Source organism: Chrysemys picta, chromosome 14, assembly GCF_011386835.1.
Source record: "Chrysemys picta bellii isolate R12L10 chromosome 14, ASM1138683v2, whole genome shotgun sequence".
Classification (NCBI taxonomy): domain Eukaryota; kingdom Metazoa; phylum Chordata; order Testudines; family Emydidae; genus Chrysemys; species Chrysemys picta.
In genome coordinates, this window is record NC_088804.1 from 7,685,351 (window position 1) to 7,698,207 (window position 12,857).

Sequence of the window (12,857 nt, forward strand, 5' to 3'; positions counted from 1 at the left end):
CAGAAAGCAAAGAGAGCAGCCAGTCCTCCAAAGCAGACCTCATTCCGTGAATGTCTGGTGGTGAGAACTGATGGCTGGGACCTCTCCTCCCACAAGCTTTCAGGGACGGCTGAACGTAGGAAAAAGGCTTTATTCAGCGTGATAACGAACAGGATACAGCTGTGCAACTGAGCTGAGATACATGCTTCCAAATCCCAACCGACGGATGGCCAGAGTCCAGTGACAACAGGCAAGAGACAGGGTCATTTACACAGATTCACCCCCACTCCCCATTACAATAATATACCACACCTGGGAACGTCCCTGCACTATGCTGGAAATCTCGCCCCTGCTTCCCCAGAGCAGCTTCCATGCTCTAAGGGGCGACTGATGGGAAGCCGTCTCAATACACATCACATCCCCACCAGTTGAGTGCCAGAAAGGCCTGAAGGTTCAGCACACAAGGAGCAGGGCTGCACGTTCACTTGGCTACGATTAGCCCCGTCCCAGGAAAAAAGCAGGTGGCTCCATGAACCGTGCCGCTCATCAGTGTGACTTGGTCACAAGGGGAGATTCTGCAGGAAAGGGGCAGGGCTCAGTTTATAGTCAGGACATCACTCTGGATCTCGTGACTTAGCTGGGTCTGGAGGTCGCTCAGTTTCTTCTTCAGCCCGGACAGTGCCGAGAGGACGATGGTTTCCGGCCGTAGGGAGCCGCAGGACTCCACGTTGTAATAAAACCTGGGGGTATTGGAGGAGATTAAGATTCTTATACAGGAAGGCAAAGAACTGGAGATTTCTCTCTGCAATGTGTTTCCACCCTATTGTATTTCACTGCAGGGAGATCTCATTCTTGGCTCCTGGGAGTCTTGTTAGCCCTTCCTTTCCACCCACCTTTGCAACAGCAGCCGTAGACCCAAAATGACGGCTTGTAAGTTTACAGGCTACTGCATATCGCTCAGAGAGCTTCCGCGATGGATTTCTGTACCTGCTCACAATCGCTATGCAGCGCCGAGCACAATGGGCTTGGATCTGACTGGGCTGGTGGCAGCTTTGGCCACTAAAGCAGTACGACTCTCTAGCAGTCATTTCAGCACTGGAAATGGGGATACCAGGATGTCCCAGAGTCTCAGCTCACCTGCCCAGCTTCAAACACATTCATCGTAGACAGCATTGTACTCAAGTGCCAGGGCAGAGAAGCCAGTGCAAGATGAACAAATGGCTCAATTTGAACGTGAACGCGACAGCTCCGTACCACTCGCCCAACTCCCCAGCCAGCCTTTGATGACACCAGGGTCTCCATATTCATTCTAGTCCTTCCTGGTGCCTCCGGAGAAGCCTCATTTACACTGTGATGGGTTATCCACACCCCGCCCTGTCCGGGGAAGGGTTAATCTGCCCTGCCCTGCTTCACCTGCAGGAGCAGTCAGGCATGGAGGGGGCAGTGAAAAGGAGAGAGCCAGCTCAGCTCAGAGGAGGCTGGGAAAGAGGCAGATCTCTTGTGCTAGCTCCTGAAGGACAGCCCAGCCCAGCCCAGCTGTGGACCAGGATACCACCACACACTGCAGCCTCTCTGTGGGAAGAGTAGGCCTGGGGCAGGACTATTGTGTTTCCTTTGTTACCTGGGGCTACTGTGTTTATTGTTCTACCTGGGACAGGCTTGTGGTCTGAAGGGGATTACTGCAGTTGAGACTCCTCCTCCCCAGGAGGATGAGAGCCCTCCACAAAGCTCTGCTGGTTTGCCCCGTCTTGGAGACCATGCAGTGATTTGTCATGAGCCCCAAAGCACCCACCCAGCTGATCTGAGAGGAGAGGCTCACTGAGTCCTGCACTGCCCCACTGAGGGATTCCCATTCTCTGACAGGACAGGCTCTCTTGGAGGGAGAAGTCAGCCAGTCCTGGCTTGCATTTCACTACTCCATCAATGGGCCCTAACCTACTGCCCAGGAAACACCAGCTCCCGAGGCTGGCAAATCGTTCTGCAAAGTCACCGAACCCCACCAGAAAGGCCCAGACAACGGGCTGAGGCGCTGCTGGGTGGCGTTTGGAAATGCCCTCCTCCTTGCCCATGCGCTGCCGCAGAGAGCCAGCTCCTTACCGCTCTGGCTTTCCATTGGGGTCATAGGGAGCCTGGGCCTCATCCTCGTCAATTTCGGAGTATTCGCTCTTTGGCCTAGGATCAAACACAGCCATTAAGGTTAGTGCTGAAACCCACCTCCCCACCGGCTCCTTCCCAGGAGTGGCCAACAATCAGCAGCTGAATGACCTGGGGCAGGAGGATGGCGTTAGTGTATTTAAGATTATAGAGCTGGAAGAGTCCAATGGCCAAAGCACGATACAGTCTGCCAACAGACATTACATTGATGCTATACTTCAGTGGCTCTCAACCTTTCCAGAGGACTGTACCCCTTTCAGGAGTCTGATTTGTCTTGCGTTCCCCAAATTTAACCTCTCTTCAAAACCACTTGCTCACAAAATCAGACATAAAAATACAAGTGTCACAGCGCACTATTACTGAAAAATTGCTTACTGTTATTTCTACCATAATGATAAAATCAATTGGAATATAAATACTGTACTTATAGTTAAGTGGGCAGTCTATAGAGCAGTATAAACAAGTCACTGTCTGTACGAAATTTTAGTTTATGCTGACTTCGCTAGTGCTTTTTATGTAGCCCGTTGTAAAACTAGGCAAATATCTAGATGAGTTGATGTACCCCCTGGAAGATCTCTGACTACCCCCAGGAGCATACGTACCCCTGGTTGAGAACCACTGCTATACTTTCTTAACTAAAGACCTGTGTGTGTTTCCCAACCTGAGGGACAAGCCTGCCGTTGGAGACGGGGGTGCCAGGCTAGTTCAGGGCTTGGCACAGGAGAGGATCAAAGAGGATGGGGAAAGGACCCCAGCTTCACTTCCTGCCTCCTACCCTCAGACTGCAAACAAGCTACCATGTTTGCAAGATGTCTCATTAAAAGCCACCCAATCTTCCCTGCGCATCTATGGGGGCAGCTCACAAGTACAGGGCTGCAGGCAGCAGTCTGCCAGTCCAAGTGCCTCTTCTCTGTTCCCCTGGCACTCAGCTGAGCCTTGGATGGCACCACTGGTCACTCCTCACCTGCAGCAGCAGGTAGCCTTCTAGTGTGGGTGTGTGTAGGAGGGAGGAGGGTGTCAGGAAGGGGAGTAGGGGAAAATGTCTGCAAAGAATATGGAGAAGGGGTGTGTTTGTGGAGTACTAAGATAAAAGGAACAGAAAAATGGAGAGAGAGCAGCAACTGTGTCAGCACATGGCATTAGGACTAGGAGAGGGGTGTGTGTGTGTGTGTGTGGGGGGGGGGGGGAAGGGTTCCCATTGGCCAATTCACACCATGGGCAGCTCCAAGAAAATAACTGGGAACCACTGTTCTGTTCAAATACACACACTATTTCATCGCTGCTCTGCCTAAGGGCGAGCTGGCATTTTCATTCCAAACCCCTATTTTCAGTTGCTTACCAAATTCTTACACGTTACCTCTGGGGCTAGAACTTGACCAGCTATTGGAAATGATGTGAAATGAAATTAAAACGAGTTTGTAGCGAACACGTGTTTGACTAAGAATATTTAGAAGGGGAGACACTACGCTGTCAAACTAAGGATCACCCAGGCCTAATACTACGGGAATATCTCAAGCTGAAAGTAGCATTAACCACCCAGGTGATCACCTTTACTGGAGGGACAATACAGATGCTATGGGAATCCTAACTTTAAGTAATCTCATGACTTGTGGTTTTAATTTCTCAGCCACAGTGTTGCATTAATGTAGTCTCTTGTACTGAATACAGAATATTTTCTCTTGGTTGTGATCACACGTGCCACTCAACCAATGCTATTCTCAAACCAGAACATACCATTCCTCCGGCTTGGGGTAGACTGTGTGCCTCAACGCATTGTCTGGATCGTACTCAAAGGCTACCCCTGCTGTAGGGTTCCACTTGGCATGCTCCTTGCCAAACCCCTTCTTGGCATAGGCTCGCAATCTCAGCTCCTGCCCTTTCCGTAACTTGACAATGAGGATATCTGAAAAGAACAGACACGGAGTCAAATGGGGTGGGAGAGTGGCTGCAAAGGAGAAATCCTCGCATGGTAGCACGCTTGCATTTGAGTGATGAGTGAGTGGGAAGCTATTCGTGTAGAGGGAAATCTCCTTAGAAAGCGGAGCTCATTTACAATCTTAGAAGGGCTTATTCATGCCTGGATATCAGCCATGCAACTCCCACCGATGGAAAGACGGGCGCTGTACACATGGCTGAGGGCATGATTTGGCCCTTAGACCACAGCAGATGGGGAGCAGCTGTTTTTGCATCTTTGCTGTAATACCCAGTTATAACCGCAAGAGAGAAAGGATCTCTTTTACCTCCCAAACAAACACTCTAACTCCAAAGTAGCAGTAAATGCAGGGTTCACATCTGTTTACTGGAACAAAAAGTTAACCCTGTGCATACTGACATTTCCACACTGCCTGCTTTGCCTGTCAGTGCCACATCTGCAACTGCCCCAGGGTTAACTGACTAGTAATTTGGGGTATGGGTCGAAGAGGAAAATCGGTTTCTCTCTGCAGCCCTTCTATACAGTGACTCACTTACCATCCTGCTCCACATAGTCATTGGGGTCATTGTCTCTGCTCCGTGATGTCACCTGCATAGAACGAGCCACAGATGAGGTCATTGGGGGACCAACCCCTTCTCCCAACTTCAAACCCTGGGTCACCCACTAAACTAAGAGGACAGTCACTGCAAACAGACTTAGCCTGTAGTGAATTATTGAAGGCAGGACAAGAAATAATGGGCTTCATTTGCCACAAGGGAGATCTAGGTTAGATATTAGGAAAAACTTTCTAACTATAAGGATAGTTGAAAGTCTTGAATTGGCTTCCAAAGGAGATTGTGAAATTCCCATCATCGGAGGATTTTTAGAACAGGTTGGACAAAAACCTATCAGGGTTGGTCTAGGTTTACTTGGTCCTGCCTCAGCGCAAGAGGGTTGATTAGATGACTTCTCTTGGTCCCTTCCAGCCCGACATATCTATGATTACAAATACGGGCCACCCCATTGAATTTTAGTAGATCAGCTTTGGATAGCCACACCTAGGCTGGTGATTGTATAGTGAGGAAGAGCCAGTCTATACATCTTTCCAACCAGCGTTCCCATATGATAGGATGACCATGTGGTGCAGTCTGTGGGCCAAATGTGACCCCTGTGGTTCCATAACACTGCACAGAGTTGCTCTATCTTTAATATGGAGGCTTAGCCTGCAGGCAACAGATCCCAGCATGCAGTGCTCCATCACAATCAAAGTGGCCTGGCTGCTCAGAGGAAGGTTCGGCACAGTATTTTTTAAAAAGGAAAACATCTGCGATCTGCTCCACTTTGTGAAAACGAGGGGCAGCCTTCAGACTACTCCCCTGTGGTTAGGTATTTAGGTGTATTTTAAAGACTCGCCCCACCAAATCTCTTTGAATCCGTTCTCCGGAGGCTCTCTTAACATCCTTCTCAGAGGCCTGTCAAGAGCCACATGGCTCTTATGCCTCATCTGAGATACCGCTGCTACCTAGCACTGCCGAGGGCCAACAAGCAAACTTGCAGGCAGCAGAATTTCTGCCAGGCCTTTGAAGGTTCTGAGAGCCCTTCCAAAGAGCCCCACAGCCATCATGATTTAGAACACAAGTCTAGGTGATGCAACACTGAGGCTGTCTAGGAAGAACTTGGCAATGGATGATCTAAGAGTGCATACTTGGAACGTGAAGGGGAAGATAGACAGAATACACGAAAGCCTTGTACGAGCTTGAGCTAGGATGCCTAAAATGTAAGGATGTCATATCTATCAGACAGGAGCCTTGCTCTTTCTGCTTAGAAAAAGGGTAGGGAAGAGACCTTAGAGATTGACTTGATCTTATACTGACCGGTATAACCCGGGGATTGTTGGAGATGAGATCACGGGATGTCACGTGACGAGTCTGGTCTTCATTGCACCGGACATCCAGGGTAAACTCCACAGAACACTCTGGACAGAACTCATCACATGTACAATCCTAGGGAGAGGGGGTAAGAAACAGGTCAGGACCACTGTTCTCTGCCAATGAGAACGTGTAGCATCCCATGTCAGATCAGGCCATTCTCCCCACACAGACCTCTCAACGAGAGCTTGGCGTATCTCTGAACTCACCCTGGAGTACTGCAGCTTATCCACAATGTCATCGCTGGTGAGTGGGATCAGACCTGAGGCGAGATGTTAGTTAGGGAGAGTGCAGAAAACACCATGAAATACATCTAAGTGATACCAAGGGACCGAACACCCCTCCCGTGGGACTACCAGAGAGGGACAAAGCTCCCGGCATCTCACCATCACAAAAGGTCCCATCAGTAGTTAGAGACAGAAAAAAAACCAATAGGGTCAGTTTCCACACATCGTGTGGGCCAGTGTAAAATACGGTGTTGATGAAATTACTGTAAGGTGGGTGCATGACTGGTTGAAAGACTGTACTCAGAATAGTTATCAATGGTTCAGTGTCAAACTGGAAGGACCTATCAAAGGGGTGGGGAAGCCCCAGGGGGGTTTGTCCTGGTCCAGTACTAGTCAATATTTTCATTGATGACTTTGCTGGAGTGGAGAGCATACTTATAAAATCTGCTTGTTGCCAGTACACCTCTACCCCGATATAATGCTGTCCTCGGGAGCCAAAAAATCTTACCGCGTTATAGGTGAAACCGCGTTATAGTGAACTTGCTTTGATCCGCCGGAGCACACAGCCCCGCCCCCCCCGGAGCACTGCTTTACCGCGTTATAACCAAATTCGTGTTACATTGGGTCGCGTTATATCGGGGTAGAGGTGTACTTTGGAAGACAGGATTAGAATTCAGAATGATCTTCATAAATTGAGATTCGGACTGAAATCAACAAGAGAAATTCAACACAGACCAGTGTAGTGCTCTGCACTCAGGAGGAAAAATCAAATGCACAAATACAAAATGGGAGCTGACTGGCTAGGCAGCAGTACTGCTGAAAAGGATCTGGGGGTTATAGGTGATCACGAATGAGTCAACAGTGTGGTGCTGCTGCGAATAAGGCGACTGTCACACTGGGATTATTAACAGAGCATTGGATGGGAGACATGGGAGGTAATTGCTCCGTTCTGCTCAGCACTGGTGAGTACTGCTGGAGTACTGACCCCAGTTTTGGGCTCTACACTTCAAGAAAGTTGTGGACAAATTGGAGTGGGTCCAGGGGAGAGCAACAACAATGAAAAAAGGTTTAGAAAACCTGACCTGTGAGGAAAGGTTGAAGGAACTGGGCATGATTAGTCAAGAGAAGACTAAGGGGGTGGGGGACATAAGTCTACAAATATGTCAAGGACGGTTATTAAGAAGATGGCAATCAACTGTTCTCCATAACTACACAGGGTAGGATATCAGCTCAGTTTGCAGCCAGGGGATTTAAGTTAAATATTAACTATCCTAGTTAGAAAGGATTTTCTAAGGACTGGAATAGGTTACCAAGGGAAATTTTTAAGAACAGACTCACAAACACTTGTGGTCTAGGTTTACTGGGTCCTGCCTCTGCACACGGGGCTGGACTAGATGACCTCATGAGGTCCCTTTCAGCCCTACGATTCTAGGATTGTTCTCTACAATACATTCTAGACATACTTAGGGACCAGAATGATTTTCCTCCTTTCTTTAAGATACTGGTTACTCACCCAATCTGTGTGCAATGAACTCATCATGGAGCACAGAGGAGTTAGCATCTATCTGGACCCAGTCTATGGCTGCAAACAGAACAGAAACAAGTAATCAAAGCTCTTGGAGGTAGAAAGACACTGAATTCACGGGGCCTGCACCCCCATGATGATACATGGTTTCAGAGAGCCTGAAAAGTTTTGATGGTCTTAGGTCCCATGTGCAAAACCTAATAAAAATAACTTAACTAAATGTTAAAGGCTCAGGCACATTAGCAATTCATTTGCATGCCTTTCCCCAAATACAAGGGGCACAGGGAAGTCTGGCACAGGTGAACCGAAGGAACAGTGACAATGGCAGCTGATTGAGTCTAAGGATATGCCTACAGGGCAGTTTGGTGGGTGATTCCCAGCTCAGGTAGTACACGTGCTAACTGTGCTTGAGCGACTGTGCTAAAAATCGCAGTGTGGTCACGGCAGCACAGGTGACCACTCAGGCTAGTTGCCCAAGGGGATGCCTGGGACTGCACGCAGCTGGCTAGCCCAAGCCACGGCCTGTGCCACTGTGTCCCCGCTGCTATTTTTAGTGTGGTCGCTCAAGCAGACTTAGCACACGCCTGACCACGCAAGCTGGGAATCCCCCTCTTCACTGCTGTGCAGATGTACCCCTACGGGATCTTCTTCAGGAACAGACAACAAAAGACTAAAGGAGGAGAAAATACCTATTATGGGAACTTCAGCTATAAACACTCTTCGGATGGAATTCGCTACCCTGTAACAGAGGAGAAAACCAGCGTTGAGACACTGAGAAACACAAGTCATGAACATCAAATCATGTAATCCCGTGTGAGAGAGACAGACATGGAGTTACCCTGAGCTCAGCTAACATGAACTATACCCAAAGGACAGCTCAGTATGAGAACAGGGACATTCCGGTTGTCTCTCTCTCTCGTCTGATACCACATCCACCATCATAGTATCCGAGGGAGAGTACGTCTACACTGCGGAGGCTGTACTGACATAGCTCCACCACTGCTCTGAACGATGATAGTCACGGCGATGCATTTGGTGGCACATCTGCATCTACACTAAGAGTTAGGTTGGCATAGCTACATTGATAAGGGGCGTGAGCTATGTCGACTTAACTTTCACATGTAGATCAGGCCTGAGTGTCTTAAGATACAAGGTTTGCTCCAAATAGACATGGCCAAAGTGCAGCCTGCCAAGACTTAGGCCTGGTCCACACTAAGCCCCCAGTTCGAACTAAGATACGCAACTTCAGCTACGTGAATAACGTAGCTGAAGTCGAAGTATCTTAGTTCGAACTTAAAGGTACTTACCGCGGGTCCACACGCGGCAGGCAGGCTCCCCCGTCGACTCTGCCTACTCCTCTCGCGGAGCAGGAGTACCGGCGCCAACGGCGAGCACTTCCGGGATCGATTTATCGCGTCTAGACAAGACGCGATAAATCGATCCCAGAAGATCGACTGCTGGCCGCCAAACCAGCGGGTAAGTATAGACGTACCCTAATAATACCTGCTTCCTGGATCCTTTTCATTCTCCATTCATCCATCGCTAGATTTGTTTGCCCACCAGCAAAGCTTTATTGGTAAGAGTAAACCCAATGGGGCTCTATGCAGCTTTCACCACTCTGCTCCTAATGCCACTGCCCTTCGTTAATAGTGGGCAGTCTATAAACAGAGCCCGGAGTCTTCATCTGTGATCCTTGTTCTGACCACTCCCGATAAGAGCTTCAATCATACTCTTTAGAGTCTCCCCATAACAAGCCACCCCCAGGTTAATATGACTGGCAATTCTTGAGAGAGGCCCTAGTGGAAAAGTAGGACGTGCTAATGATTATCTGTGAAATTCTTACAGAGGTCACAATGCCATAAAGTAAAGTGTACACAGTAATACAGTCACGGCCCCTTGTGCTCGGCAGAACATTGGAGCTAGATTCTGCAGCAAGGTCCCTGGATTACGTGGGACTCTAGCGTGGCAGGCTGAAGCTTAGTTTAATTTAAATTAAAAATGGAGAGTAATAAATTAAATATGAAAATATAATCTGAATCCTAGCTCCTACTTATGTGTGGAGGCCATTTATTTCACCTTTTCCCTATGTTTCACCATACCACAGACTTTTGTACTGATAATGCATCACAGACTTTTCTTTATCTGGAGGGGAGAGGTTTTGGTAGCCAGGTAGGGATAGTTGGCCCTTTTGGTACCCTGGTAGGCATGGGAGGTCTTCTGGGTTTGTGGGATATGCACATTATCTGTGTCTACTAAAACAACCAGCAGTGAAATGGCAGACAATGCTGACACTTACATTCTGAACTGTAGGTTAACAGCTCCACTGAAATAAATGGGGCAGTTCACACCTCTCAGAGGTATGATTTCAGGCTGTCTACAGATTCACACAGACAGTATCAGAGGGGTAGCCGTGTTAGTCTGAATCTGTAAAAAGCAACAGAGGGTCCTGTGGCACCTTTGAGACTAACAGAAGTACTGGAAGTGAGGTTCTTACCCACGAAAGCTTATGCTCCCAGTACTTCTGTTAGTCTCAAAGGTGACACAGACAGTAATGGCTTGGGGGGTCACATTTGTTTCATGTTTTTAAGGGATTCTTCACAAACAAAAACTAGAAATGTTATTTTTTAAAAGGAAAATAGATTCTGGAGTACAATTCTGTGGCAAAAATGAGGCCTGAATATACTTAGCCAAGGATCATGCTAAACATCAAAATGTAAAGATGAAACATACTTGTGAATGAACCTTTAGAGCCAGGGCAGATAGTTGGGGGACAGGGTTTGTTTACGGGGAGACATTTCTTTGTCTTCTCTCAGGCACGGAAAGGTCAAGACCAAAGTAGCGGGCCCAATCTATGGAGCTGGGGAGTGGGAATTGTGGTGCCTGGATCACCCCAGTGTGGGTGGCATTTCTCCTTGTTTTGCCCCACCCCCAGCAGTCCTTCAGCCTGGTCACCTGCCCCCAGGGCTCCAGCAGACAGGCCTGTGCCCCAGCACCATTCTACCATCTGGCAGCACACTGAGGGGAAGAGGGCACCATGCACTAGGGGGTCTCCTTCTCCCACCTAGTGGGGCACCTCTCAGGCATCTTAGAGCCAGGGGAGGACAGGAACCTAAGGCTGGAAGGTGGGCAGGGGAAAGCTCCGAGAGGGAAAGAGGTGGGTGGAACCTCAAGGAGCAGTGAAGCCCTTTGCCCTGTTCTCCCTAGGAGGAATGGGGGGTGGGGAGGGGGGCGCAAAGTGAATGTGGGATGCGGCTCAGGCCCCTCTCAGCTGTGGCGCAAGAGGATCAGGATCCTCCCCATGGGAGGAGTGTGTCGTCCCCCTGTCCCCCTCCCCGTCCCCCTCCCCCTTCCCTGCAGCACAGCACCCCCTGGCCCTCCACAGCCCTCCCACCATTCCCTGAGTGTCCCACTCCCCACAGCCCCCCCCGCTCCCTGCAGCCTCCCAACCATTCCCTGAGCGCCCCACTCCCTGCAACCCTCCCAACCCCCTGCAGCCCCCCAACCATTCAGAGTGCCCCACCCCCACAGCCCTCCAACCCCCTGCAGCCCCCCCGCTCCGCTCCAACCATTCCCTGAGTGCCCCACTCCCTGCAGCCAGCCCCCCGCAGTCCCCCACCATTCCCTGAGCACCCCACTCCCCGCAGCCATTTCCCAACCTCCTGGAGCCCCTCCCGCTCCCTGCAGACCCTCCCACCATTCCAAGTGCCCCACTCCCCGCAGCCCTCCCGCTCCCCCCCACTTCTTGCAGCCCTCCAATCCCCTGCAGCCCCCCACCATTCCGAGTGCCCCACTCCCCGCAGCCCGCCCCACTCCCTGCAGCCACCCAACCATTCCCTGAGTGCTCACTCCCCGCAGCCCGCCCAACCCCTCCAGTCCCCCAACCATTCCCTACTGCCCCCCCACTCCCTAGAACCATTCCGAGTACCCCACTCCCCACAGCCCCCCCTGCTCCCCACAGCCCTCCCAACCCCCTGCAGCCCCCCCACCATTCCCTGAGTGCCCCACTCCCTGCAGCCCCTTGCAATCCCCCCAACCATTCCCTACAGCCCCCCCCGCTCCCTAGAACCATTCTCTGAGTGCCCCACTCCCTGCAGCCCCCCACTCCCAGCAACCAGCCCCCCGCCATTCCCTGAGCATCCCACTCCCTGCAGTCCCCCAACCCCCTGCAGCCCCCCAACCATTCCGAGTGCCCCATTCCCCACAGCCCTCCAACCCCCTGCAGCCCCCCCGCTCCGCTCCAACCATTCCCTGAGCACCCCACTCCCCACAGCAATCCCCCATTCCCAGCAACCAGCCCCCCACCATTCCCTGAGCACCCCACTCCCCGCAGCCATTCTCCAACCCCCTGGAGTCCCCCCCGCTCCCCGCAGCCCTCCCACCACTCCAAGTGTCCCCCTCCCCGCTCCCCCCCACTTCCTGCAGCCCTCCAATCCCCCGCAGCCCCCATCATGCCCTGAGTGCCCCATTCCCTACAGCCCCCCCCGCTCCCTGCAGTCCCCCCGCCATTCCCTGAGCATCCCACTCCCTGCAGCCCTCTCCAGCCCCCCGCAGCCCCCCACTCCCAGCAACCAGCCCCCCGCAGCCCTGCGCGCTCTCACTCCCCGAGCCCCCGCTCACGCCAGGTCCGTGTTCTCGATGATGAACTTGACGTTCTCGTCGGTGAGCTCGGTGATGCGCACCGTGGGCTGGTTGGCGTACGGCATGGCGGGCCCCGGGCCGCGGCCTGCTCCGCTCCGTCCCCAGCGCCGCCGCGCTCCGCCCCGCCCCCGCCGGCCCGCGCCTGCCCCCCAGCGGCCACGCGCCGCCCTGCGCCCCGGGAGGACCCGCCCCGCCCCGCTCCGCAGCTGTGCGGGGCCGCCCCCCGCCAGCGCTGGGCACCTCCCCCTGCCCCGCCTCCGGGGCAGCCCTAGCACGGCCCGGGCCGGAGGATGCACCAGGCACCCAAACCCGCCCCCCCCCGTCTCCCCCGCCTGCGATCATAGCATCTGCGGGCCCCCACCAGAGCTAGGCGCTGCACAAACACCTTCCCGCAGGTCACCTCCTCCCCTCCGATCCCGGGACCAGCCCTGGGCTGGCGCTGGAAGCAGATGTGCAGCGAAGGAGCCGTAGGGTGACAACACACAGGAACCCAC

General features: G+C 52.0%; 1 protein-coding gene across 2 annotated transcripts; it reads right to left on the bottom strand.

Moving 5' to 3' along the window:
• Window positions 1-116: 116 nt before the first annotated feature.
• Window positions 117-12,507, bottom strand: POLR2C (RNA polymerase II subunit C). Of its 2 annotated transcripts, XM_065566912.1 has the most exons (10): window positions 12,343-12,491; window positions 10,022-10,149; window positions 8,415-8,464; window positions 7,714-7,782; window positions 6,183-6,235; window positions 5,920-6,048; window positions 4,603-4,654; window positions 3,868-4,036; window positions 2,077-2,151; window positions 117-719 (listed from the first exon to the last, which is right to left on the bottom strand). In XM_065566912.1, coding segments are annotated over exons 2-10 (744 nt in total). In that variant the 5' UTR covers window positions 10,024-10,149; window positions 12,343-12,491; the 3' UTR covers window positions 117-574. The 2 variants fall into 2 exon arrangements, with proteins under 2 accessions (XP_065422984.1, XP_065422982.1); XM_065566910.1 differs by lacking the exon at window positions 10,022-10,149 and having other exon boundaries at window positions 12,343-12,507.
• Between the last annotated feature and the right edge of the window lie 350 nt (window positions 12,508-12,857).